Source organism: Chelonoidis abingdonii, chromosome 7 (genome assembly GCF_003597395.2).
Source record: "Chelonoidis abingdonii isolate Lonesome George chromosome 7, CheloAbing_2.0, whole genome shotgun sequence".
NCBI lineage: Eukaryota > Metazoa > Chordata > Testudines > Testudinidae > Chelonoidis > Chelonoidis abingdonii.
Window position 1 is genome coordinate 25,401,299 of NC_133775.1, and position 27,275 is coordinate 25,428,573.

General features: G+C 41.0%; 1 protein-coding gene across 5 annotated transcripts in view; it reads right to left on the reverse strand.

The window, feature by feature from the left end:
• The window catches only part of PIGK (phosphatidylinositol glycan anchor biosynthesis class K), a 125,565-nt gene extending 99,432 nt beyond the window's left edge, over positions 1-26,133 (reverse strand). For all 5 annotated transcript variants that reach the window (XM_032802468.2, XM_032802466.2, XM_075067729.1 and 2 more), the window contains exons 1-8: positions 25,972-26,133; positions 22,334-22,387; positions 18,693-18,784; positions 12,650-12,785; positions 11,081-11,192; positions 10,379-10,475; positions 9,814-9,931; positions 7,952-8,062 (exon numbers count right to left, since the gene is read on the reverse strand). In XM_032802468.2, coding sequence (XP_032658359.1) covers positions 7,952-8,062; positions 9,814-9,931; positions 10,379-10,475; positions 11,081-11,192; positions 12,650-12,785; positions 18,693-18,784; positions 22,334-22,387; positions 25,972-26,079 — 828 coding nt within the window. In that variant the 5' untranslated portion in view covers positions 26,080-26,133. The remainder of the gene's footprint in view (positions 1-7,951; positions 8,063-9,813; positions 9,932-10,378; positions 10,476-11,080; positions 11,193-12,649; positions 12,786-18,692; positions 18,785-22,333; positions 22,388-25,971) is intronic.
• Between the last annotated feature and the right edge of the window lie 1,142 nt (positions 26,134-27,275).

The following is a 27,275-nucleotide window of genomic DNA, read 5'->3' on the forward strand; positions in this document are numbered from 1 at the left end:
TGACCTAGCCCTTCGGCCAGGTCACCTTTCAGTTCAGTCGGGATAACAGAAGTCCAACTGAAACATCCAGACAAATGAGTCTTCTGCTCCTTTTGGACTTTTCTCTTCATTTCTACGCTCGACTCCTAAGGAGTTCTACACTCCTTAAACGGAGCACTGCCTTCCCATGGCTTCCCCCTGGATGCACTTCTACCCAGCAGATTTTCTTTTGGATGACAAAGTATAGAAATAGATGTAGATTTTTCCTCCAACCTAGAGAACATGAGTTTAGTTTATAAAATTTACTCAAATAAGTCAGAGATTAAAACCAGAAAAATGGCCCCTTTTGTTCGTTAGCAATGAGCTTAATCTTTACCCACAATAAATGCTGTCTATTGCAGCTCTAGGCTGTATGGATTGAACACTACCTGGGGAGATGCTCCTCAGTCATCTGGCACCTTGTGGTATGTCAGTCATTCCATAAAGTGTTCCTGCTGTAGACACTTAAGAGGCAACACAGACAAATGCAGCCCAGAATTAGTTTATATTCCTAAGTCTTTACGTTCTCCAAGACTGCAAACAGCCACTTCTGCACAAAATAAAGTCACTCTATAAGCAAATACGTGCTTCTTGGCTAAGAAAAATAATTAAGACTAGATACTTAGTATTTAAGAATTTAAAACATTGGAGTACGCCAATAACAATTACTTAGTTTAAAAAAATCTCTCTCAAGACTACAATTGTTTTTACAGTCTCTCTTAATACATGAAATTTACTAAACACTAAAAAATGGTGGGGAGGTCAGGAAGAATAAATTATTTACAGTTTAATACAGAGTATGGATGGCAGTAGGGACAAACTTTTCCTAATCAAAAAATTATTTGAAATTGACAGGGGATAGCACTAGGGACATAAATAAGCAAAGTAACCAAAGATAAAATTACTTTAAAAAATTTGAAAGAGAAAAATGTGGTAACATTTGGTAGACATGCGTAACCTGAGATTTCACTCAATTTAATAAAAATCACCAGAAGCAGCATGTCATGGATAAAGTAAAGATGCTAAACTCTGTAATATGGTAACATCCTGTTAAGTAGAGAGAGATATAATGACTATATTACTGTACGTTTCTCTAAACAAAAGCTCACTGCTATAATGATTACTGTTTTGACTCTGATATTTACATGGTAAGGATTTGTAATCCTGTTAAAACTTCCTAATTAAACAAATAGTTAAGGGGGAAAAAAGAAAAGGAAGAATAAGCATAACTATACCATAAACAGTGTTAACTGAAATACCCTCAAGAGTAGATTACGGGCCGAACTGTTGCCTGGGCTACAGAGTGGCACTGGGACATAAAAGGCCACAAGGTTCCCCTTTCTGCTCCAGTAACATGCAGCACGGGTAGCAGTGTCAGAGGACAGAGACTGCAGAGCCACTACATCCCCAAGCCATGCAGGTGGGCAGGAGGATTGGGAAATGGGTGGAGTAGAGCACAGCAAGCAGGAAGACCTTATTCTCTGCAACATTATGGTGCCAAGAGCTCAGGTGGGTCTGAGAGAGTGGTGTTTTTAGAAAAATGGCTGCTCTGAATATCATAGGGTATAGGAACACCTTGAAGTTGCTGTACTGCTTCCTAAAAGATTACACACTAGGAATAACAGGATACAATTCCTTTGAAAAACAGCACATGGAAGTCAGAGCCACCAACAGTCTACCAGCTCAGATCAGACAGGCCAATACAACAGCAATTAATCTGACAATCAAAACTGGAGTCTTTGCAAGGCAAGAATATCTCCATCCAAATACCCATACACATACCCACACCCAAAACCAGGAGACTGTTTGTTTAGTCACTATTTTGAAATGATCCTGCCTAATAAATTTTAGATGTTCTATAATCACACAGAACTATGCTATAAACAAAGTACTCATAACCTGAATTTCTTCTGATATAAGCAGAAAGTTTTTCCAACAGATTGCTGCCACTGTGTTTTCCTCCTGAGTTCAAACTGATAAAGTCACATATTCCTTAACAATTGTAACCAACATAAATGCTCTTGAATAAATGCCACTTAATTTGGATTTTTTTCTTCTAAATAAGAAGAATCTAGAGACTAAGAATAAAATTAAATATAGACATATGGCCCAGTTTTTCCTCTTTCCCATTTTATATTCAGCCTTTGCAGAGAAAGATGTTATCAGTTAAAGGTTTTAAAAAGACCTTTACTATCACACAGCAACATTTATTACTACAAGGAAAATGATTAAGGAGCAACTATCTACGGACGCTGTAGAAGTGAGTTACTACTTATGATGGATCGTATATATATCAGATTCCTTAGATTTGTTAATAGAAGCCAAGTACCTGTTTGACAGTTCAGATCCATTATGTATAGTATATGGCTTTCAGCAAGCAATTTTGGCCATTTTCAGAACGAAAACTAATAGGATTTAATCCTTCTGAGAGGAAACATGATAAAAATCCTTTAAAATCTAGAATATTCAATTTCAGAAAGAAAACAATTACACTATTAAGCAATGATACATACTAGAATATCAGATACCTTAAAATGGAGAGCTTTTAGCTTTCTCTTCTATATAGATGGTTTGTACAGCTAATTTTAAAAAATATGTCTTATTGGAGGAGACAGGAACAACCTACTAATATGCTTACCTATTGTATGTAAGTAATGCATATTTGCCCCATCGTAAAATTAGGTACTGTATGCACCTCTCCAATTATTATCTTTATAAAAGGTAATAGAAACTAAAAGGAAAACTTGGATAAACTTGATTCCATTTAAACTGCTTGCTACATAAAGCACAAAATGACAACCATTGCCTCTTGCACAAGGTGAGGGGTTCATTTTGATGGTCTGCCTAGGAGATTACTGGAACCAGAGAACTTGAAGGGGGAAGACAAAAAAAGATCACTTACTTGTACAGTAACCATTGTTCTCTGAGATGCGTTGTGCACATATACATTCTGCTGCAGGCACCTGTGCACACAAAGTACTCGAGTCACAGACTTTTGTCACCAGTACCACTAGGCAGCACATGTGCTCCACTCGCCTCGTGCCACCATCTTCCCCTCTGTTCCTTAACACTGCTGTATATAATTTCAAAAGTAGCAGGGAAGGTGGGAGAATTGTGGAATGTGTATGTCCACAACACACCTCAAAGAACAATTCTACAGGTAAGTAACCATTGTTTCCCCTTTGAGTGACTGTGTATGTATATTCCACTCCAAACAACTCATCAGCAGTTCCCTTACAAGCAGGGGGCTTCAGATAAACTGAATAGAGGCTATAACCCCAGCTTGCAAAAGTTGGCATCATTTCAAGAGACTTGAGTAATGGCATAATAAGAGGACAGAGTATATGCAGATGATCATGTTGCTGCCTTACAGATACCAGCTACTGGAACATTGTTCAGAAAGGCTGATGAAGTGGGCTGAGCCCTAGTGGAGTGAGCCACTATTCTCAATGGAGGAGAGATTTTAGTAAGATCATAGCAGAGTTTAATATAGTAAAAATCCAATGTGAGATTTGCTGAGTTGACATTGATTGACCCTTAACTCTCTCATCACAGGCTATCAAAGCCTGGGAGATCCAGGCCAAAGCTCAACAAACATCCAATGTATAAAGTAGTTTGCCAGCTTTAGAAGCATGAGGTTTCAGAAAAAAAATCACTGGCAAATAAATAGTTTGATTTAGGTGGAAAGTGGACACTACCTTGTGAGGTTGCCTAAGGGAAATCTTGTCTTTATGGAAAAACCATGAAAGAAGGATAAGCCAGGACAGCTTGAAGTTCTGAAATGGTTCTAGCAAAAGTGATTGCCACCAGAAAAGCACTCTTCATAGACAATAACAAAAGTGAGGTTGTTTCCATAGACTCAAATAGGGCGGTGCTATGAGTTTGGAGAGGACTAGCTTGAGATCCCAGACCAGTAAAGGATCAGGAACAGGAGGATAAATGTTAAGTAGGTATTTCAAGAACAGGAAATGAGCAGGTGAGAAAAAGCGTAAAACCCACCTACTGGTGGATGTCATGCAGAAAACGAAACCAGGCAAACTCTCATGGAAATAACGGAAAGGCCTGATGATTTCAGGCGCAACAGATAGTCCAGCACATGTGTAACTGGTGTGTGAGGGCTATAAATGTTGAGATTGTGCTCAAATCGAAAATCTCTTTGCTGCATATGTGGGTCTAATGAATTCTTTTCAGCTGCTCACCAAAAAGGTTTGAACCTCTGAGGAGCACAATTTCTCATGAAAATTCAAGCAGAGATCATCCATGCTGAAAGGTAAAGAGATTGGAGGTTGGAATACAGAGACTTGCCTTGGTTCTGGGACAGTAGATCCTCAACTAGTGGTAGAGTTATCGGTGCCCAGACGGAAAGCTGATATAGGTCCATGAACCAATACTGTCTTGCACATGCTGATGGAATAAGGATTAATGTTGCTTTGTCTCTTTTCAGATTCCTGAGTACCCTCTGAATGAGAAGAACTGGAGGGAACGCATATAGGAGATGACTGGATTACGGAAGAAGAAAAGCATCTGTGATGGAACCCAGAGTGAAGCCCACCTTGGAGCAAAAGCTCGTGCACTTCTTGTTCAGGTTGGTCATGAAAAAGTCTATTGCTGCGTACCGCCAGCAGCAAAAGATCTGATGGAGAGCGTCCTTCCTGACTGACTGACCACTCTCATTCCTGGAAGGTGAAAAGCCTTCAGGGAAGCATTGTGATGAATGCATAAATTCCACAGGAGGATCCCCTCCGGGCACAATCAAGGCTATCTTGCACTTCCCCTGCTGGTTCAGATATAACATGGCAGTGGTTTTGTCTGTAAGAATTTCTATCACTTGATTCTTGATGGTGGACAAATATCTCACAGGCTCAAAGAATAGTCTGGAGCACAAACACATTTATGTGGAGTGAAATTTCCAAAGATGACTAAAGAGCTTGCCTCTGGAGTTGACCAAGATGGGCTCCTCAAACTTGAAGAGATGCATCTGTTACCAGAGTCAATCAGTTCTGGGGATAAAAACAGAATTCCTCTGCACACTTTGTGGGGATCCAACCGCCAACCAAGAGACCAAAGCACTTATGCTGCTACACAAATCCGTATGTCTGTCTAGAAGGTGCCTGGGAAGACAATATACCTATTGGAGCCAGGCCTGCAGAGAGCAAAGGTGAAGTTTGGAATGCAAAGCTCCATATGTGCTATTAGGCCATATGGGCCAGAAGTTGAAGCAGGCGCATACTGATGTTGTGGGGATGGACTTCAGGCTTTTTAAGAGAAAGGTTACAGATTGAAACCTTCTCTGGGAGGCAAGCCCTGGTTATTATGCTGCCAAGGTCTACTCCTATATAGATTAAAGTCCGTTACCATCAGAAATCTTCTCACCACTTAGGTACTTATGGACTGTAATCAAGTCACTTCTGAACCTAATAAGATAAACAGATTGAGCTTCCTAAGCCTTTCACTGCAAGCAAGTTTTCCAGACCTCACATCATCATCCTTGTAGAGCTCTTTTCTTACCCTTTTCAATTTTTCAGCATCCTTTTAGAAGTGTGAGACCAGACCTAGACACGTTATTCTAGTAATTGTCTCACCTATGCTGCCTTGCTATTTCTACTTGATAGTGTCTTGATTATATAGCCAAAAATCATATTAGCCCTCTTAATCACAGCATTGCATTGGGCGCTCACATTCATTGATTAACCACCATGACCCCAAGCCTTTTGCAGAGTCACCAGCTTTCCAGGGTACAGTCCTCTATCCTGTAAGTGACCTAAATGTCTTGTTTCTAGGTATTTGACCTCATATTTGGCTGTAGTTAAAACACATATTTAAACACAAATCACTTAGATACATACTGATCTGGTAAAATGGACCTGTCATTTGTCACTCCAGCAATTTGATCGTCATCTGAACTTTACTAGAAATGATTTTATGTTTTCTTCCAGATTAGACAAAAATACTGAATTACATTGGGCCAAGAATAGATACCTGGGGACCTCACTAACACCACACCACTTGGATGATGATTCCCCACCTACAGTTACTTCTGACTTACAGAGATCTGTCTGTTAACCAGTTTTTAATCTATTTACACTGAATTTATATAGTGCCAATTTTTAAAATCAGGCCTGGACAAGGAGTTTGTTCTTCTTTAAGCAGGTACCCTGCAGTGCAATTCAGTAACTAACCAAAGTATTCCCTTTAATTTCTCACAAACCATGAGCTGATTATTTTATCAGGGTTTAGAGTTATGGCTCTTAGGGATCCCTGAGGAGGAAAGCATGGTGGAATTTGACTTCTGCAACTGGAAGTCAGATTCCCTGAAGTTCATTCACACACTGTCTCAATATAATACAGTGTATTCTGATTGCAAATCGTGACATACATTTGTGTTTTCTTTCTTTTCTTTATTTTGGGGTGGGGGGTCAGTGATGCAAGTCTCCTTATCCCTCAAATAGTATTTGGGTATAGTATGCTACTACAGGGTTTGCTGTACTATTTCAATTTATTGCTGAATACTTTGAATTTGGCCACTGAAAAACCAATACAATTATAATAAAAAATAAGGAATACACAGGACTTCTCTGTTATTTTGTGGTTGTCAACATTTTTACAAGTCATTAAAGCGATGGAAAGGATAGAGGATTTACAGATTTGCTATGTCATCAACAAGATCTGCATTAACATTTCTAACTAGCTGAACCAGTTCACACCATTTTCCAGATGGCTATTTATACACTTCAAACTGCTGCTGAATTTCTGGTACTGTTTCTTTTTAAAAGACAATTAATTCCCTTGACTACAGATTGAGTGTTCCAGCCAAATTCACTCAAATAATGTTTTGGTTTTTTTTAAATATGTACATAATCAATAGAAAAGCTACTTAATCCTTGTGACATAAATTTTGTTCTAAAATTTTCCAAATCCCATCATAAATTAGAATATGATGTAATGAAATGGATTTTCATACTCTTGGTAGTAAAATGTCAGCATATTAGTCACTGAGTCAATTCTATGTCAACACAAAATCTGTCAGTGTAGGCTGCTTTGTGTGAAATCTACTACACCTCATCTAGCAGCAAGGCTGACACCAGCCTCCACAGACATTGACATAAAATGTTTGAACAGCTGCTCCTTTTACTGAAATGGAGATTTAATGTGTGTGGTCAATGGTGGCTTTTAAGTCTCTGACAACAGCATGACAGAATTTACGGCAACAAGCTACAAAAGCATAATGCATTGTGATGAAAAAAAGTAATGTTTGACCTGTTCAAGGCCAACAGGCTAAGAATGCTACTGAAATGTAGTTGCTTTTTCAATTTATGGTATCTAAGATGGAATATATGTAACTGTTCAAAGGCCATTGTCATTAAACTTCAAGACATTTTTTGTTGGATCATAAGTAGCAATTATAATATTTGCCCAAGAACAAATAAAGCCCCAGACTTGTAACTGGATTTGCACAGGCTGACCCCTGCACCTATGTGGCGAAGCACTGTAGTCAATGGGGCTCTGCTCATGTGTTTTGAGTGCAGGATCAGGATTCCAACAGACAAATTTCCTCCAGCAAATGCCAATGACTGCCCTTCCATATGTCCAAAGTGATTGCAGTCCATGATTCTAGGTACCATGTAAATGGATCGGTTCCACAGGATGCAGAGATAACACACACAAGTGACATTTTTCAGTAAAATAACCAGGTTGTTTTAATTTAATTTTTTCCTAATCAAGCAAAAACACAATTTTAAAACTGTGAACTCAAGTCTTCAAAATGTCAATATATAATGATTTTACTAAATAAACAACAACAAAAACATTTTTAAAAATATCCTCTTGATATGCAGGACAACAAAAAACTTTGTGAAGTTCCCATTGCTAAAATAGACCAGTTGTGAGAACACAGGAGTAGTTAGCAAACTAATGAATACAGTATACTACTTACTAGGTCATTCATATTGGTCTGGCTGGCTGGGTGAATTTCTTCCAAGAACTCCAAGACATAAAATGTGTATCTATCCATAAGATGAACTCCAATCCCAAGATCAGGCTGATGCTTAAAAACAAAATATACATACTTAGAGTGTTCCATACCAAAAATCAGATCGGAACAGAGCAAAACAGGACCATGCAAGTGTCAAACCTATGAATTATTTTTACGATTAGTCAAATTATCAGGAGCATGCAAAAAAGATTACTAACCATCAAAAAAACCAACAGACTGTGTAAATGAATCTGTATATTGCATGTTAACATCTTCTTCTTTTTAGACTCATTTCTGACTAGCCCTGTCTTTGCCTAGTTGCAGGGAGCCTCCTTCTCCATTATTACCTGTGCAGAACTCCGGTAGGATCCTCCCACTATGGCCTCTTGAGCATGAGAAGGAGGGGTGGGGGGAGGAAGAGAGAGAGATAATCCTGTGTGGCTCCAGGAGGTCATTACCAGTTTCAGTAAGCACATGAGTAGAGCCTGATTTTCAGAGATGTTGAACTACTGGGGCTATGGTGCTCACTACCTTTAAAAATCAAACAACTACAGAATAGGATGGTTTCACAAACCGTGGCTGTCATATGAGGCCATAGCCTAAAGTCAGAAAGAGGAAGTTTGCAGGAGTAGGAAGATGACGACTAATGTCCCTCTCTTCAAGTGCGCTACCCACTGTACTATAAATCATATTTTCTATTTCATTCTGTTACATTGCAGAAAAAAGGTATTTATCATTATGTTTTTTTAATTCATTATTTTGTGTTTGAATTGTAAGACTTACTGAAAATCAAATTAGGGGTGTACATTAGCCTAGTGGGCAATTGACATCCCCACACTTTCGAACAGCACAACAGAACAATGTGTAAAGCACATCAAACATTACATGAGTGATGCTTTAAAGCAGAGGTGGGCAAACTATGGCTCACGGGCCACATCTGGTCCGCAGGACCCTTCTGCCCGACCTCTGACTTTCTGGCCAGGGTGTCTAGACCCCAAGCCCCTCCTCTGCTGTGGTAAGGGGGCAGGGAGCAGGGGGGGTTGGATAGAGGATACGGGAGTTCAGGGTGGTGGTGTGGATAGGGGTCGGGGCGGTCAGAGGCCAGGAACAAGGCGGTTGAATGGGGACAGGGGACCCGGAGGGGCAGTCAGGAATCAGGGGACGGGTTGGAAGGGGGGGCGGAGCGCAGTCGGGGCGGAGGGTCTGGGGGTGGTCAGGGGACAGGGAGCGAGGGAGTGTATGAGGCAGGAGTCCCAGGGGAGGGGCTGTCAGGGGACGAGAAGTGGGGGGCACGGTCAGATAGGGAGCAGGGGCCGGGCCACACCTGGCTGCTTGGGGAGGCACAGCCTCCCTAATCAGTCCTCCATACAATTTCGGAAACCCGATATGATCCTCAGGCCAAAAAGTTTGCTCGTCCCTGCTTTAGAGGCTGAACACCCTTTATGTTGTTAAACAGTTAAGGGGGAGATTTTCATAAGTGCCAGAAAAATGTAGCAGCACAAGTGCCACTGAAAGTTAATGGGACATGTGAGCCAAATCCTTTCAGCACTTATGAAAATACTCCCTTTGCTCTACCTCCAACTACCCTACCGATGGGAACCCTAAGCCTCTGGTGGGGAGCTGTACCTATGGAAACCCTAACCCTTAGGGCAGGGAGCCCTACCCATAGGAACCCTAACCCTAGCTCCAAGTACCTTACCCATAGAAACCCTGACTCAAGCGTGAAAAGCTCTATCCATAGGAATCCTAACCCCACCTCCGAATACCCCTACCCATAGGAACTCTAACCTTAGCTCCAAGTACCCAGCCAAACTCATACTTACTGAAAGTGAATCTTCTCCTACTTGGCTACTAGCCAAGGCCATTATATTTGGAGAATAAAATCGTTCATACATGGATGCTCCTTGACAGGTATCAATAATAAACAGCAATTCGTTGTATCTGAAAGAAATAAAACAGCTTTCACCTCTGGCATTCTGTAGACTATGTTTTCATTCATTCATTTCACTGCATAGTTACCAAGATATTTAATAGAGCTCCAACTGGCTGAACATTTCAGAAACCTTATAATTAATAAGAAGCACATACAGCTGTTGAGCCAAGGTAACTCATTTGAGTGGCTGAAGATTGTAATTGGTTTCCTTCTCCTCTGGAAAGAAAAGCTTCACGCAACCTCAAGGACAACAGCTATTTAATATCACTGCTGCGGTAGCGGTAATTTTTTCCATTTTTAAACCACATTCAGAATAAAAATAATTAATTTCGACATCTTCACTAGAAGAGAGTGCTGTTTTGACAAGAATTAAACGGAGGAATGAAAGGCTACAATCCAAGTTTTACATCTGTTGGTGACATACTGTATTTAATAGCTAAGTAATAATTTTTTACCTTCTTTTCTGCCACATTTGTTCAAAGGCATCGGCAAGTTCTACATTAGTGATTTCTTCAGAATCCTGAAACTTCAAGAAACCATTTCCACCATGACCTTGTAGAAAAGGTAAATAAGCATGTACGTTAAAGATAGAAGTACAATGTATACAAAACATGGTTGCCAAAAGCCAACAGAAACAGCTTAAATGCAATCTCTCCCCTCGTTGGTGTGGGACGACAAGACACAATACCAGGGTAATGAGGACCTTACAGACGCTCCCCAACTTACGTAAGCGTCCCGGAACACCTTGCATAAGTGTATACATGTATGGTTTAACCTGGAATACATCTATTCATTCATCAATTAATAGACACTGCTTTAAAAATGCTTCCTTGATTACTATTTATGCAAAACCTCTTCACATGGTAATGATTTTTATAATTTCCAGAGTCATTACAAATTAGGCTCTCTAGACCATATGCCCAGGGTTGTGGAATACAAGTGTGAGACCCAAATTTTTAACTGATGAAGCAATCTTTGTTATCAGAACTTTTTGCATGGATTGTTTTTAATGTTAATAATAATGGATGTTTCGCTCAAACTAATGTGACTCCATGACTACTGTGTACTTGTTTTACTAATTTTTCAGCATTATTTAGCAACCTCATGAGATTTCACTCTGCTACTGTGCAGCAAAACCAATAAATTCCTGTAATTACCTGTCATATATATTAGAATATTACTTCTGTCATCAGAAAGTAGGCGCTTGGATCGAGGTGTGCTTGGTGGGATTCTTCCTGTTAACACACGCAAGAAATTCTCCACAGTAACCTACAAACATGGAAATTAAATAATTTCTAACTATCATAAGGGATATCTATTGACCACTACTAGACAGGGTTCCACAAAATAATGACACAAACTATGCACTATATAGAAATAGGTCCATCAATAGATGGTATAAATTGCACTACCAGATTTCTTCTGTTCAAGGTTTTACTGTGCTACTGCTCACCAATCATTGTTTTTTTAATCGCCCCATTAAAATCAGCCTGTTGGTTTACTATATTTGAAAACTATTTCATCAAACACACTTCTGTGACCATTCTAGTCTTTTAATACATCTTCACTGATTTGAACACCTGTCACACTGTAGCGTATATCTTTACTCAGTTAATGCTACTTATGCATTCACAAAATGCTGCAACATTAGTATGTGTTACCATGGAAAAATGTTAATAAATACTCTAAGGCTTAAATTCTCTGTGCAACTCAGGCAAGGAAAAGATTTCTGTGGCACGAACATCTAAAAGATCAGATGTAGTCCATCTGGATAGCGACCATAAAAGATTTGATTAAACATTAGAACTACTTGTTCTGAATGCAGATTTACAACACTCAAAACTGTTACCAACAAAATTCAGACTCATGACGGCTAGGTTTTTTTTTTTTTTTTGTTACTATAATCTTTCAGCATGCACTTTATGTCCTCAGGACATTAAAAATCAGAGAACACAACATCTTCTGTATACTCTAATAGGCAAATATGGTACAGGGTTTAATTTGTTCCTGTAAAATATACGTATTTGTTTTATAAATCATTTTACTATGTGGTACTAATTAAAATCTGTAATTGAAGTCTAATTAAAGTCAGTCCAGTAAAGACTTAGAAAAAGAATTTACAGCAAGAAGTGTTTTCTGAAAACAAGAACATGGTAAAGTGCTGCAGATATCTCCTTTTACTAGCTGTTATAAAGTGGTTAGAATTGGATTACTTACAGAAAAGACATGTTTTATTTGGAAAAAATAAAACCAAATATTCAAGATGTTGAACCTGCAATGTGCAAACACACTCCTGCTTAGCGTCAAAGCTCATGAAAGTGTTAGCAGTTTAATTAGTCATACAATCTATACTACTTCAACAAAACGGAAAACCCAGTAACATTTTTATATTGTTAATATAGCCGGAGATCCTCACAATCTCCTAACCACAACTCATAACATCAACAGCAGCAACAACAGTCATAGGAATTAATCTTTTCTTTACAATAGCCAATAACAATGTATAATAATAAATTCTAATTAGTTAGAAAGACGTACAAAGTTGTAACAAGTTCTGAAATTCAGTAAGAATTTTCTTATTATTATATATATCAACTGAGACTAAGGGCCTAATCCATAATCCAGGGAAATGTACAGAAAGGCTACCACTGACTTCAATGGACTTTGGATCAGGCTTTAAAACAACACTACAGAAAAATCTGGTTAGATAGACAAAGCATTGTTACCTCATAGCTTCTATAGTCCACTTCCACATCATCTCCGTAAACATTTAACTCCATGTTTTTGTGACTAAACACAGTTGCTGGCTTGGGATTTCTGGGATTACAGGCCATATCATCTGCCAGCATCAGGACAATGTGACTGAGAAAAACAAAATAACACAATTTCATATATTCTATTTTAATACAATAAACAAAAGGAAAGTTGCAAATAATGGAGTCAACAAACATGACCCATTATGAGAGCCCTGCAAATTTGTGGATATCTGCAGACTATGCTTGCTGATCGCAGATCAGCTGAAGATACAAATTTTGTATCCACGCAGGGCTCTACTCATTATTAAAACAAGAGTCTATAGCATTTAGAAAATTTCCTGGAATATAAGTAAGAATTACTTAGGTAATATCTTATTTCCCCAGGGAACTCTGTCACCATCACAACACTACCACATAAAGCTTTTTGTTTGTAACAGTAATGGTATTATTTGTTTAGCACTAACAACATGCTCAATGTCATACAGTACTTCACAAAAATGGATGGCTGCTGCTTCAAAGAGCTTAAAAACTCAAACAGAAGGTGGGTCACGGTGGAAAAAAGATGAAGATGGCTCACTAGTGTTTTTTCCAACTCCTATTATAAAGCCTTTGTGCAGGCCTTGAAGAAGTGGGTTTTAAACAGCACTGATATAAAGAGAGTGTGGGCCTTGCACATGACAGATTTACTTAAAAATTAGTGCACAAAACTTCAAGTACACAAGGCCTCAGTCTCAAGAACAAGGGAATTCTGGGCTGAGGCTGTTATGAAACCCATTAGCTCCACCACCTTGTGCAATGTTCTTGAAGACAGCATGATGCTCCATCACCAAGACAGACAAAATGAATAATTACATACTGTAGCAGGGTGAACACCCACTGCTGCCCTGAGGGGTTTAAAACAGCCCTGGAGGAGGGCTGTGGGAGGAGAAAAGCTGGGCTGATTGGGGAAACAGCCTCAGTTGTGGCCATGCCCCAAACAGACCCAGCAGGCCCTATAAAGGTCAGGGCAGCCAGGAGTTCAGAGGCTTTCTCTGGTCTGAGAGGGAGCAGGGCCTGGCTGCCTAGCAAAAAAGGTACTAGGTTGAGAGAGTAGACCATAAAATCACTACTTAGTTCCCCACACAAATCCCAATTGCTTAAGCTATACATTGGCAGGAATGAAATTCATTCCTGTTGAACATCTGTGAAAGAGAAAGTGCACTAATAACACTTAGCTCTCACATAGCTTTTCATCTATCTGAAAGGAAATCACATTATCCCTGTTTTAGAGATGGGGGAAACTGAAGACCAAGGAAGCAAAGTAACTTGTGCGAGGTCACACAGCAGAGCTCAAAACAGAGCTCAGGTCTCCTGACTCCCAGCTCAGTCCCCTAACCACTGGAAAGCTCTTGGGGGGTGAGAGTGGGGGAAGTCCTCAGTGTCTAGTTCCAAGTGCTCAAGACCCAACTGTTAAGCCCTATGAGGCTATTAATATACTCACTGTTATTAACACTTAAGAATTGTTCTGAGCATCAGTAGACTACTTTTTTTTTCTCTTCATGCACAACCCCTTGGCCACAGCAATTTCTCCTCAGAATATGAAGAAGCATGAGGACAAGTATTCCAGGAGGAAGTATTACTCACAAAGAAGCTTTCCTCCTACTAATACAAATACTGCCCTGGTGAACATTTTCCCTTATTATTATTAGACTTGATTAAATATTAATACAACTCAACTCAGGATAAAACAAAACTATTCTATGCAAATAAAACAGTCTGGGGCGTAACATGTCATCCTACAGCAAAATCAACATAAGTGGGACAGAAGGCCTAGGAAACTTCCTATGGGCATAGAGAAAGGAGAGATCTGAGGGCTGCTGACACGGCACCTTCCAAACCCTACAGTGTTCATGGGAAAGACAAGCTCCAGTCCTGCAACAAGACACAACCTCTATGCTCATCTCGGGAGCTATCCTTCTACCTGGCTGAACAGCTTCCCAATAGTCCATGTTACCATCAACCATTCCAGGCTCACCTGTACCTCTTTTGGGAAGGGAAAACATGCAGTAGGAGTTAATGCTAAAAGGAGCATCGTTTCCATTGTTTTTACTTATGGTGTTTTCTCCTGCTTCTAAGAAGAGCATTCTGCATAAAGCTGCTTGGTTCTACTTTGCCCCTTGTTGCCTTTGGGGTTTTCTCATCCCATTTCACTTCAGTTTCTTCCCCTCTACTTCTCAGAGGGGTTTAACAAATCAGTACTCCTTTGCCGTGTTATATGTATTACAGTGGTGTCTGGGATCCTCAGCCATAGTCTCCATTGTAGTTGGCACCGGGCAAACAAGAACTACAGAGAACCTGACCTAGACAGCTGACATTTTAGGTTTATGAGGAGACAACTGGGTGAAACAACAGGAAGGCGAGAGGACAAGGCAACAGTAAAACAAGAATTATTCTCCCCTCACAAAGCTTTTGCAAAATAAGACGATAAAAAGGAAAGAGATCTGCTGCTTTCCACAGATGTGAGCTTTAATGGGGCTGTGGGGACAATGACATTGTTGAAAAGCACAATGCAGGATTGCAATTCACTCATGGTCTGTACCAATAATAATCTCTGAAATTCACTTAGGGCCACAGATGATCCATAAGGAGAACCCACATCTGCACTCCTATGCAAAATGAAGTATAGAACTCTGTGAATATTATTTAAAACTAAAAACAAGAATAATATTTTTAAACTAAACAGTCCACTGGGTCTGTTGCAGCCTGAAGGGAAAACAGAAACCTACATTAAAAAAACAAAAAAATAAACAAGAGATGTAAGGAACACAAGGAAGGGAAAATCCATGCCTTCAAGGTCAGTTCAGTCAGCAGCTTAAACACCCCTCAGCACCCACTCAAAAAGGAGACTATCTTATCCACCGTTCTGTTGGGAACCAAATATATAAAGATTGCAAGCTTAGAGCACTGACTCCACGTGTCAAAACACTGTCAGGTTTAAGTGCACTTAAACTAAAACAGGCACAGGTGAGACTGAATACCAGACATGAACATGGCAAGAAGTTAAGGGCACCTAGACAGCTCTATCCAGCACGAGACATACTCCTACTATAACTGTACTCAAACAGCTGTCTTGATACAAAATACAGGCAAGGTATAAAAAAGTTTCTCAAACTATCAGGCTGTGGGCAGTTACACGCCTGGGATTCTTTCTTCTTTTCCCAGCAGTGACTTTCAACTGACACTAAGAATGTTGGCTTCCTCTGATGTACTGAAAATGCTTGTTCATTCAGGCCAGTTTAGCTCTTGTCTGGCTACACTAAGAGCACTTTACCAATATAGGAATACTAGTGTACTGTACCACCAATGTGTTCCTAGTGTAGACTCAGCTATATCAATGCAGTTAAAATACTCCAGGGAGCAAAACAAGCTATACTGTTAAAAATGCTGAGCTCTGTTGGTCTAGCTGCATCTATGCTAGGTTCTTCTGATATTACAGCTATGTTGATTAAGGATCAGACCTCCTCACACCCCTGACGTCAGCTGTGCTGGCAGATGTCTGTAGTGCAGTCTTGACCTTCCTCTTGCCAAACAGAAACAGCAAAGCAATTAATCCCAAGCTCCCTTGACATAGTTTTGACAAGCAGAAACTTATTTTCCTTTCAGTGAGGTTGTGTGTCTAGTGATTAGTCCTGTACCCACACAAGTCAATGAGCGTTTTGTCACTTGAGTCGGTGACAGCAGAATCCTACCCATAAGCTGGGAAAAATTACACATAGTCAATAGGCAGGGCATCAAAGATTTAGTCCTGGAAATATAAATAGTGCATAAACAGCATAGATTTACCCCTAACTTACACACCAATCCATAATGTGCACAATCACACAGGTACAGGACAGAGCTTGAGCAGACTTCTTATTAGGGACACTTGAGGCAAATGACAACATATCACCACTTGAGCAAGGTCCCAGTTCACCTCCTTCCCAACACCACAAATAAAACCTCAAACTTAGGCTGTGTCTTTACTGACACAAAGCTGTTTTAAAGTGAGACCACTAACACTCAATAATTATATCACTGTAAAATCCTAAGCAAAGACAAGACACATGCCATTGTTACCATGAGGTTGCCAGGCAAGGTCAGTGCTATACCACTCTGCCTCTCTCTCTCTCTCTCTCTCTCTCTCACACACACACACACAATACAGTGTTCTGTTTTCATTAGGTTTTTACAGCAGGACAGCTAATGCCTGTTAGTTATCTTGCCATTTCTAAAACCGTTTTTTGTTTTTTTTTGTCAGTGAATACAGTCTTAGATGAGCAAGACATTAGTCTCTAATGACATTAGTGCCCTGATTCTACCCCATCCAGAACAGTTATTGCATGCATGTTATTTTATCCAGATTGTATAGTTTAATACAATAGGGTCAGATCTGGAGCTACACTTTACACCATCTGGGGATCTGGTCCTCACTGTCCCTTGGGAACAAAAGTTCTGGTAGGAGCCAATATAAAGTAAGAGCTTTTTAAAACAAAACAATCTAAGACCTTTGCATATAAATCCAACCAAAACAGGAAAGACTGGTCTGCTCAGTCTTTCAATGCTCCTATCTACCTCAAAGAAGTGTGTATTGTCAAGTCCCCAATAGCTCTCATCAATGCTGTGGGCCTTGGCTAATTTGAGCTTATTAACACAAACACAGTTTGGACACAAGACAACGCAAATGAGAGCTGCTATTTGGAAAGTCGAGTGAAAAAAGAATGCTCATAAATGAAAGATTAAGCTTTCAGCATTTTAACAGTAGCCCACAGATCACAGAGCAATCAGCAGGTTAAAATTCAAAACAAAAACAAGGCCAAAAAGTATGAGAAGGCATTACTGAATACTCACTGAAGACATCCTTCCACACTTCACACATTAGCAATTCCCGTGATACCCTGGGCTGAGCTCTTAGAGAACACTACAGTTGTCGGTGTTATAAAGGGAATATAGATCTCAGCATTAGTCTCATCATGGTATTACTTTAATGAGACAGGGAGCTATTAACTTAATGTGATATTGGCTTTTTCATGATGAAACAACTGCTTCCTTTTCAGCATCTGCCATGGTAAAGATCCTCCTAGTTTTTTCATTCTGACATAACATAAAAATGAGACTGGAATTGCCAAAGGAGTTAGGTACCTAGTTCCTACTGACATCCAATGGTATTTGGGCAACTCACTCTTAGGATGGGTCTGCACAGTTTTTGTACAAAGGTAACTATTTACCAAAACAGTTATACCAGTACAAGCCAGGCGTGGATGCAGTTATACCAGAATAAAGATGCCTTATTGCTTATTCCCCTTCCCATACGAAACCTTCATACTGATAATAATTGCATCCACACTATGGAGTTTGTGTCATTTTTCACTATCCTGGTGTAGTTAAAGCAGTACAATTTGTGCATGCAGAAAAGGCTCCTGGCTCCTTTGAAACTCCCAGACAAAATGTCTTTTTTTAATATAGCTTGTGACATGCAGGAGCTTCTTTGTTAGACACCAGTTATTTAGAGGTCCTTATTCTAATTGTGCGCCCTTGATTTAGCTGAAGCACTATACTCATACTGTATTTAGTCTTGCTCATTAAATGAAGTGTTCTCTAATCAAAAGGCATATTAAAAAGGCATTAGTTATGTTAGACATGAAGTTGCAATACAGTAACAGGTACATGTCAAAGAGTTGCACTATCAATTCTGAATATATTTTACCAATTTTCTCACATTGTGCATTCACCAAATTAATTAGCAGAGCAATTTAGTGATTGGTGAGTGTCACATCATTTCATCTAATTCATCTAATTTTTTTTATTTTCCTTTGAAATAATATTGTTCCAATTTTCAGTAAATTATCATAATTAACATAATTAAGTCTGTGCTCTCTACCTTTTACTTGCTTATGAAAGGAAGAGACCAGCATTTTAGTCCTGTTTCAGAAGATGAGACTGAACTTTTCCTTTAATATCCAAGTTTAAACAATTGTTCTCTTCAAGATTCTCTTACCTATCAGGAATGCCTAGTCTCTTGACGCTTCTGTAAACTGAAAGTGTATTTGCCACATGACGGTAGTTAAACCAGAAGCGAGATGTACACACCTTTAAGAGTTAAAAAGAAATAAACGCATATTAGACGATGTAAGAAATGCATTCTGAATTAGTATATGCATCAATGGATATTGACTGCTGAGATGCCAAAAAAACTTGTCACCTGGCAATCAGTGCCTAGCAACTGCAAGAAATCAATGCTTTTTCATATTTTGAAAATAAACGTTAACGTATTGAGCCATGGAGAAAACTTTCATTTAAAACTGGACAAAGTACTAACAAAAAAAAAAAAAGTACCATAGGGAATAATCCAGTACTGCAAGTGGATTAGCTAGATTATTTAATGTCTTATCCATTTCTAATTTCTATGATTGCCCTGTTGTGGTAAAGTGTAAGCAAATGAACACAAGGTCCACATGTAGAAGGAAGGGAACTTTTGCTGAGAATGTCTGGTTTTTAGGGAGTCAACTATAACAACATTAGAGTTGGGCCCCACCCACAGAGTTTGACTATAAACTCTCAAACAGCGTAGGAATGTTCAGATTCCAGTACGGGGGCCCATTTCCAACCAATGTGTCAGTTTGTTTAAATACAAGCAAGCAACTAACTACAAGAAGAGTATCAGAAGTAACTTTCAGAAACTGATTAAGAAGCAATAATTGTATTATATAGCCTTCAAACAGACAATGACTAAACATGAATACTCATGGCCTAGATATTATGATAGATGGAAAGAATCTTTCAGATGTACAGAGCAATATTAAAACCTGTAAGCGAGCTCAATCTGCAATCCTCTGTAACAGAGGCATGAGAACTGAAACAAAAATCATAAATCATAGGCTTAAAACTTTAAAAAAATAATTTCTGTCTGAAGATACTACACTTGATCTATTTCACTTACCATTTTTAGAAATTACACCTAAATTTAACACAACTCAGATTAGAAAAAAAGAACTATACTTCCTCTGTGCATCCCATAGCATTTTCTGTACAATCACTGGCAGTTTTCCCTTTACAGCCAAGTATCAGAGGAAAAGCCGTGTTAATCTGTATCCACAAAAACAACGAGAAGTCTGGTGGCACCTTAAAGACTACATTTATTTGGGCTTAAGCTTTCGTGGGTAAAAACCCACTTTTTCAGATGCATGGAGCCATGCCACCAGACTCCTCGTTGCCTTTATAGCCAGGTTTGTTTTGTTTTGTTTTGGCTCTTTTGATCAGAAGAGGAAAGATAAAGACATTTTAAAATAGAAGAAAACAGGACTGTACAGCCACAGAGAAGGAGCAGGGGAGGATCTGGGGCAGGTATAGTACCTACGATTCGTTTTTAAAAGTTGACTAGATGGAGACACCAGTTTAAAAGTTTTGCTTTGTATCCTTTTTACTCTGATCCTCGCTCATGAAAAATTAACTTCATTTTCAGTGAGAATCATAAGACCCCTACCTCTTGCCTTCCTCAGCTTCCTGGGAGATTCCAGTCCCGGCAAGCTGGTTTTTAAAGAGAGGCTTTTTTAAGGGGTCTAATAGAGTTAGGCAGACAATTGCCCTTGACTGTGAGTTGGGCTCCTAAGTCACTTAAAAGCTTTTACCATTATAATAGAGTTACTATGCTGGCTGGGTCTGTGTCCATTACACATCCAAGAACAGCCCCAAAAGGATGTGGCTCCTCCCAGAGGAGGACCCAGGACATAATACTGAGAGGAGGGGGAAGGAAAAGTGCAGAGTTTTGGGTGTCAGTACTATCACCAGCAGGAGGAGAGCTGCTTCTATAACCTGTTCCAGTAATAAAACACATGTTCTGTTATTTACCTAGCTCATGCCTGTGTCACCATTTCAGGACTTTGCCTGCTTGTACCAACCCACAAGAGAGGACCAGGTCATGCAACATTTTACCAAACCTACTTAAAGTTAAGCACATTTAATTGCTTTGTTGAATTATGATGCCAGGCCCTTTCTGAACTGTGAACTAAGGCTGTAGCTTCTAACCAGGCTCAAGCTGCCTCCAGAACAACCAGTGAGAGCCATGAGAGTAGCTGCTATTTAGCACAGCAGTAAGTGTCCTTGGAAGGCTGACCAACACAAGAGACATTTGTTGGGTTAAAACTATTAGAACAGCTCTCAGAAAGCCTTGGCTGGGATGATTTAGTTGGTCCTGCTTTAAGCAGGGGATTGGACTAGATGACCTTCTGAGGTCCCTTCCAACCCTAATATTCAAAATATTCTATGAGCAGATAGAAAAAACTGCCCAGCCTCAATTGAATAAGGTCCTGCAATAAGTACAGCTTAACAAAATACACTAGCCAGGATGCAAAATATTTAGCTTAAAAAAAATCTTTAAAAAGGAGTATTTGAGATAGGAGATGATCACTTAAAGGAGCATTTTTTGAAGAGATGATTTTAAGCTGCTTTTCTATTTAGGCAAAATAGAGCAGACTGTTAAATAGGCTTTTGAATATCAAGCTCTTGAGTTTTGTTTACATAGTTATCAGTGACAAGCACAGGACAAAGACTTAGATAAAAACACAATAGTAATAATAGTCTTGACTTCTATGGCATTTTTCTTTTGTGAACCTCTAAGTACTTGAATTCATTTATTTTATACCTCACAAGTGCTGTTATCACTCCTATTTTATAAATGGAGAAAATGAGGCACAGATGGCATGAGGCCAGGGCCTAAATTTCTGGGCAATTTGGGAGAGCAAGGAATACAGTCTGGCCACAAGCAACTTCCTCGGGGTCACACAGGAAATCAGCGGCAAAGACCAGGATAGAAAGCAGGTCTCTCCTTACCTTCAGCACCAAGAACTTTCTACTTCCCTTATTATCACCAGTTTGTAACAAGTGTATTGCTCTGACCAAAGAAAATTGTATTTTAACTTTCTACTTGCTTTTAACATTGATATAGAAACAGGTATTTAATGTTAATAATTTTAAGTTTGTGCATTAGGGAATAAGAGAATGATTACTATTATTTCAATTATCCAATTGTCTTTTCTTGAATTCTTTCATTTTGCTAAATTTTAATACTTAAAAAAAACCACTGTGCCATGTCTGACTGCTCACATAATATTTTAGAACTGATCATTAGTCATTATGCTCGGAAAGCCTGATTAAAAACTGATGGGGTAATATAATCTGAAGTTACCTGATAAAAAAATTAAGTCCAGTAATTCTTATCCTAAGTATTTTAGGAGGATTAGAATAAAAAAAAGAAGAAAGTCTGTTGTCAGAAGTTAGCGAGTTTCATAACAAACAAAAAAATTAGGAAGATGTTGTACCTTCCTAACCAAGCAAATGTTTAAAAAACAACAATATAACTATAATAATGTACAGCATAATCATTTGTTTTCATTCTAATTGTAACTTTAATTTTATAAATACTTCAAATGTGCATTAATGTTCTGGATGCTTGTAATTAAGTTATGCAGAAGAGATAATGATAATGTAGTATAGCAAACTGGCAGAAATAACTCAAAATCATACTACTTACTTCCAGCTCTTGATCTTGCAACTTGCTGCATATGGGCAGACTGCCATGGCACCAGCATGCAACAACTGCAGGACCAGTGTTTTATTTAAGATCGAATACAAAATGCTTACCAAAACTGCCCAGTTATTTGTATGCCCACTTCTAAAAAACTGTTCTGCTTGGTCCTGCAAGAGACAAACAATATTGGAACACATGTGTAGAAAAAAAACTTAGGAAAAAAAATACAATACAGCACTTGGGGTGGGAGAGGGGGTTGGTTGGTTCTACAAAATACAAAATGTTAATGTCATATGCAACTAAAACCTTAAACCAGCTAAATAGAAAACATGACCTATTCTGGTTTATAATACCCCTCCTGATGCCTGAGAAAAGGATGCATTCTATATTCTGTTTGGGCCATTCTGTCCACGTTAAAATCAGACAAGTAATCTGGTTCTCTCACAAAGTCCGTATCAAAGCTTAATATCACATCAAGAAACACTTGGCTGGCAATGAAAACAAAACCAGTGAACTTCAGAGTGGTGGTGGTGATAGAAAGAGAGAAGCAGCAAACTAGGATAGGGAGAAATGGAATGAAAAAGAAACATTGCACTCCGTCCAAGAGACAATATCTGGGAAAGATTAAAATCCCAGAATCTTTCCATTTACAAGTCTCTAATCAGGTGTTAAACAGGAACAGATGAAATGCTTCCTTAAAGCACTGCAGCCCTCAATCCTTCCTTAAAGTGAAGAGCCTTGGAGAAGTTTTTCCTTTCACTATCCTCACTCCCTTAAAGAATACCAGATAGGAAAATAAAAGACCCCACACATTTAAATCAGCTTTAAAGACCAGATTATGTTGGACCTTCTAACACAGAAACACAAGTAGAATGATTAATAAACAATGAAAATAGCATTATGCAGTGTTGTAGCTGTGTTGGTCCCAGAATAATAGAGCAACAAGGTGAGTGAACGAACTTTGTAGCTGAACGAGACAAACTTTTGAGCTACGCAGAGCTCTTCTTTGCAGCTCTGAATGGTAACTTTATAAGGTTCTAAAATTTGTGTATTTAAAATACTTGATCTTATTTCCATTAGCTATTTTGTCACATTTTATTAATCTTAACTGTGCATTATAGAAATCATTTGACAGTGAAGTTTTCTACTTTATCAAAATGTTAATACGGGATTCATATTAGACTATAAACATCATATCTGGATTTAAAGTGAGCAGTATGTAAAAAGGTATAATTACTGAAATATGAAAAAGGCAAAAACTGTAATGATTCCTGATCAAGGGACAATATTGGATTAACTCCTTCAGTTTATAAAAACATGAAGAGCTGAAAAATTCATATGCAAGAAATACACAAATTGACCATAATATATCTGGATTGATCACAAAAGTGAACAATATTATTCCTGTATGTTTAACCAAACAAGAACAGTTTACTGGAAACTGAGAACCCCAACTGGCAAATAACTCAAAAGGATCAAAAAAAAAACAAAAAAAAACCCACAACCCACCACCTCCCGATATTATATTCCTATTCAAAGAAAATTGGCACATGCGAACGAATCTGAAAATTAATTTTGATTTGGCTTAACTAGTTGTTTATAATTATTACACAGTTTGAACAAGACATAATGCATACAAGAACAGCCATACTGGGTCAGACAAAAGGTCTATCTAGCCCAGTACCCTTTCTTCAGACTGTGGCCAATGCCAGGCTGCCCCAGAGGGAATGAACAGACAGGTTATTATCCAGTGATCCATCCCCTGTCACTCATTCTCAGCTTCTGGCAAACAGAGGCTAGGGACACCATAGCCACTGATGGACCTATCTGCCATGAATTTATCTAGTTCCATTTTGAACTCTGTTATAGGATTTGGCCTTCACCACATCCTCTGGCAAAGAGTTCCACAAGTTGACTGTGCCTTGCACGAAGAAATACTTCCTTTTGTTTGTTTTAAACCTGCTGCCTATTAATTTCATTTGGTGCCCTCTAGTTCTTTAGAATCAGTTATCATTTCCATTTTTTAAAAGCTTAACGCGTACATTTACATAAATATGTGTATTTATACTGTGAGAGTTGGTCAACCAGGAGGATTTCCAAGCTCAGGTGTAGGAGAGGAAAGCAAATACACCTCTACCCCAATATAACGCGGCCCTCGGGGGAGACAAAATCTCACCACGTTATAGGTGAGACCGCTGTTATATCAAACTTGCTTTGCTTCCCGTTCCTTGTTCCCTGACTACCCCCTCCAGAGACCCCCATTCCTAATCACCCCCGGGACCCCATCCAACCCCCCTGCTCCCTGTCCCCTGACTGCTCTGACCCCTATCCACCACCCCCGCACACATACACACCCAGGCACTCACAGGCAGCAGCGGGAAGCGGAGCAGCTTGGCCCCAGCCCGCTCCACTCCGCCACGGCGCTCCGCTTTTTGCCCCCGGTTATCTGTGCAGCGATTTGGGAAAGGATGCCCCCCTCACTCTCACCTGCAGCAGGAAGCGGAGCGACGCAGCACCAGTTCACTCCACTTTCCTTTCCCCAGCCCCAGCTGTGTCCCTGGGAGGCGGCTGGGGAAGGTCCTGCACTCACCTGCCCAGCAGGAAGTGGAGCGCCATGGCTGGGAGCTGGTGGAAGGGGGCTGGCTGGGGCTAGGCTGCTCGGCTTCCCACCGCCAGTGAGTGCGGGGAGGTTGGGGAAGAGATTCCCCCCCGCACTCACCAGCGGAACCGGGGCAGCCCGGCCCCAGCCCACTCCACTCTGCCAACTCCCAGCCGTAGTGCTCCGCTTCCTGCCGTAGGTGAGTACGTGGGAGTGTCCTTTCCCCAACCTCCCCACAGTCACCTGCGGTTGGAAGCGGAGCGCCGCGGCTGGGAGATAGCGGAGTGGAGCGGACTGGGGCTGTGTTGCTCTGCTTCCAGCCGCAGGTGAGTGCGGAGCGCGTCCTTTCCCCAACCTTCCCACACTAACCTGCGGCGGAAAGCAGAGCAACACAGCCCGAGCCCACTTCACTCCGCCATCTCCAAGCCGCCGTGAGTGCGGGGGGGATCCCTTCCCCCAAGCCCCCTCTCCCGAGCGACTCGGCTGGGACCTGGGCAAGGGAAGCAGAGCAGGCTGCTCCCGGCCCCCTGCTAATCCCCCAGGCCTCTCTGGGACTGCAGGGCCCCCAACAGTGCTCTCCCACAGCTCCTGCCCCCCAGGCCCTGGGGGGGACCCCGACTGCCCCCAAACTCCTCTGCCCCTCATCAGACTGCTCAGCCCCGGCCTAGCACCCTTAACATACTGCTCAGAGCAGCATATCAGAGCGTTACCACCTTGTATGTGAACCTGCGTTATACTGGGGTAGCGGTGTACTGAAAAACAAGACAACCAGGGATTATACTTCAGTGCTTGGGCTAGAAGGGGTTGAGGGCAGCTCAAGGTATCTAGAGGTTTAAAAGGAATTTCAGAGCAAGAAACAGAGAATCTCAAACAAATCAGACGCTCCAGCCTCGCAGAAAGCAGGCAGCAGATCCGATGGGGTTCGGCAGAACTTTACACACACGGAGGAGAGGAAGGGGTGGGCAGTGTTACGGCCTCTCCCCCAACGCGGCAGTGGGGGCTGCAGAGGCTTATCCCTCCCCAGCACGGCAGCCACCCCAGTGCGTGGAGTCAATACAGGGGCAGGTCCACCGACGCAGCCTCCGGGCCTGGCGCTCGAGTCACCCCCATAGGGCCAGGGGCGGTGCTGGGCAGCCCAACGCGCTCCCCTACCTGGATCCCATCAGTAACTGCCGAGCCGCAGCACGCCCAGAGCAGGGCGGCGGCTACTGTCGGGAGCCAGCGGGGAGCAGGCAGGGCAGCGGCCATAGCACCCGGCATCACAACAGGAAGAGGAAGGGAGAACGCGTCCCCAACCCCGCCGCAAAGCAGCTGAGAGCCGCCTGGGCCAGCCTCCTTGCTCCCATAGCCCCGCCTCCCCGCGGCTGCGCTTGCTGCGTCAGAGCCGCTCGCTCTGTGCCTGGGCGCGCTGAGGTACCGCGGTGCGGTGCGCTCCTCCCGGCTGCTTGGCAGTCTACAACGGCTCTCCCCCGCGGGTGGCCGTGGCGGGAAAAACGTGTCCAGGGTAAATACAGATAGTAGCACTGGGGACCCCGTCTAAGATTAGGGCTCCTAGCCACTAGGTAACACGAAATAAATAGTTCCTGGGGGAAGAATGAACACTCATTTAGAGACCCAAGATAACGAAACAAGAATATAATGGAAAGCTCCTTTAAACACTGTACATGTGGTGTGTTAGACACACGCTACAAACGACGTGATTGCAGAGTGAAGCACTCAAGAATTAGGAAATGCCATACTTGTGGGGTGGGATTCACAAGGGGGATTTAAGCACTGCAGTTATCAGTGTTGCTACACTTAACGTTTAGGTGCCCTGGCACCCACCTAGTGAAATTGACAGCCCTAAATTGTAGGCACCTAAGCTCCCTATTCAATGCATGAGAAGAGAGTGAGGTGCCTAAACATGGGATTCACAAAAGCCAGCAAACTGAGCAGAGAGCTGCCTAAATTAGCCAGTAGGAAATGCTGAAGAAAAGGGGGCTGCCTGACTTCCTCCCTTCAAAGAGAGTTAGGTGCCTATATTCGTTTGGGATCCCCAACCACTCTGTTCTGGAGTTAAACCAGGTCAGTCCTTTTTCAGGAAAAAGGGAGAAAGTGCCACTCTAACAGCCTTCTGGTCAGCACTGGCCTGGTCTACACTACGCGTTTAAACCAATTTTAGCAGTGTTAAACCGATTTAACGCTGTACCCATCCACACTACGAGGCCCTTTATATTGATATAAAGGGCTCTTTAAATCGATTTCTGTACTCCTCAACGAGAGGAGTAGCACTAAAATTGGTATTACTATATCAGATTAGGGTTAGTGTGGCCCCAAATCGATGGTATTGGCCTCCGGGTGGTATCCCTCAGTGCACCACTGTGACCGCTCTGGACAGCAATCTGAACTCGGATGCTGTGGCCAGGTAAACAGGAAAAGCCCCGCGAAATTTAGATTTTCATTTCCTGTTTGCCCAG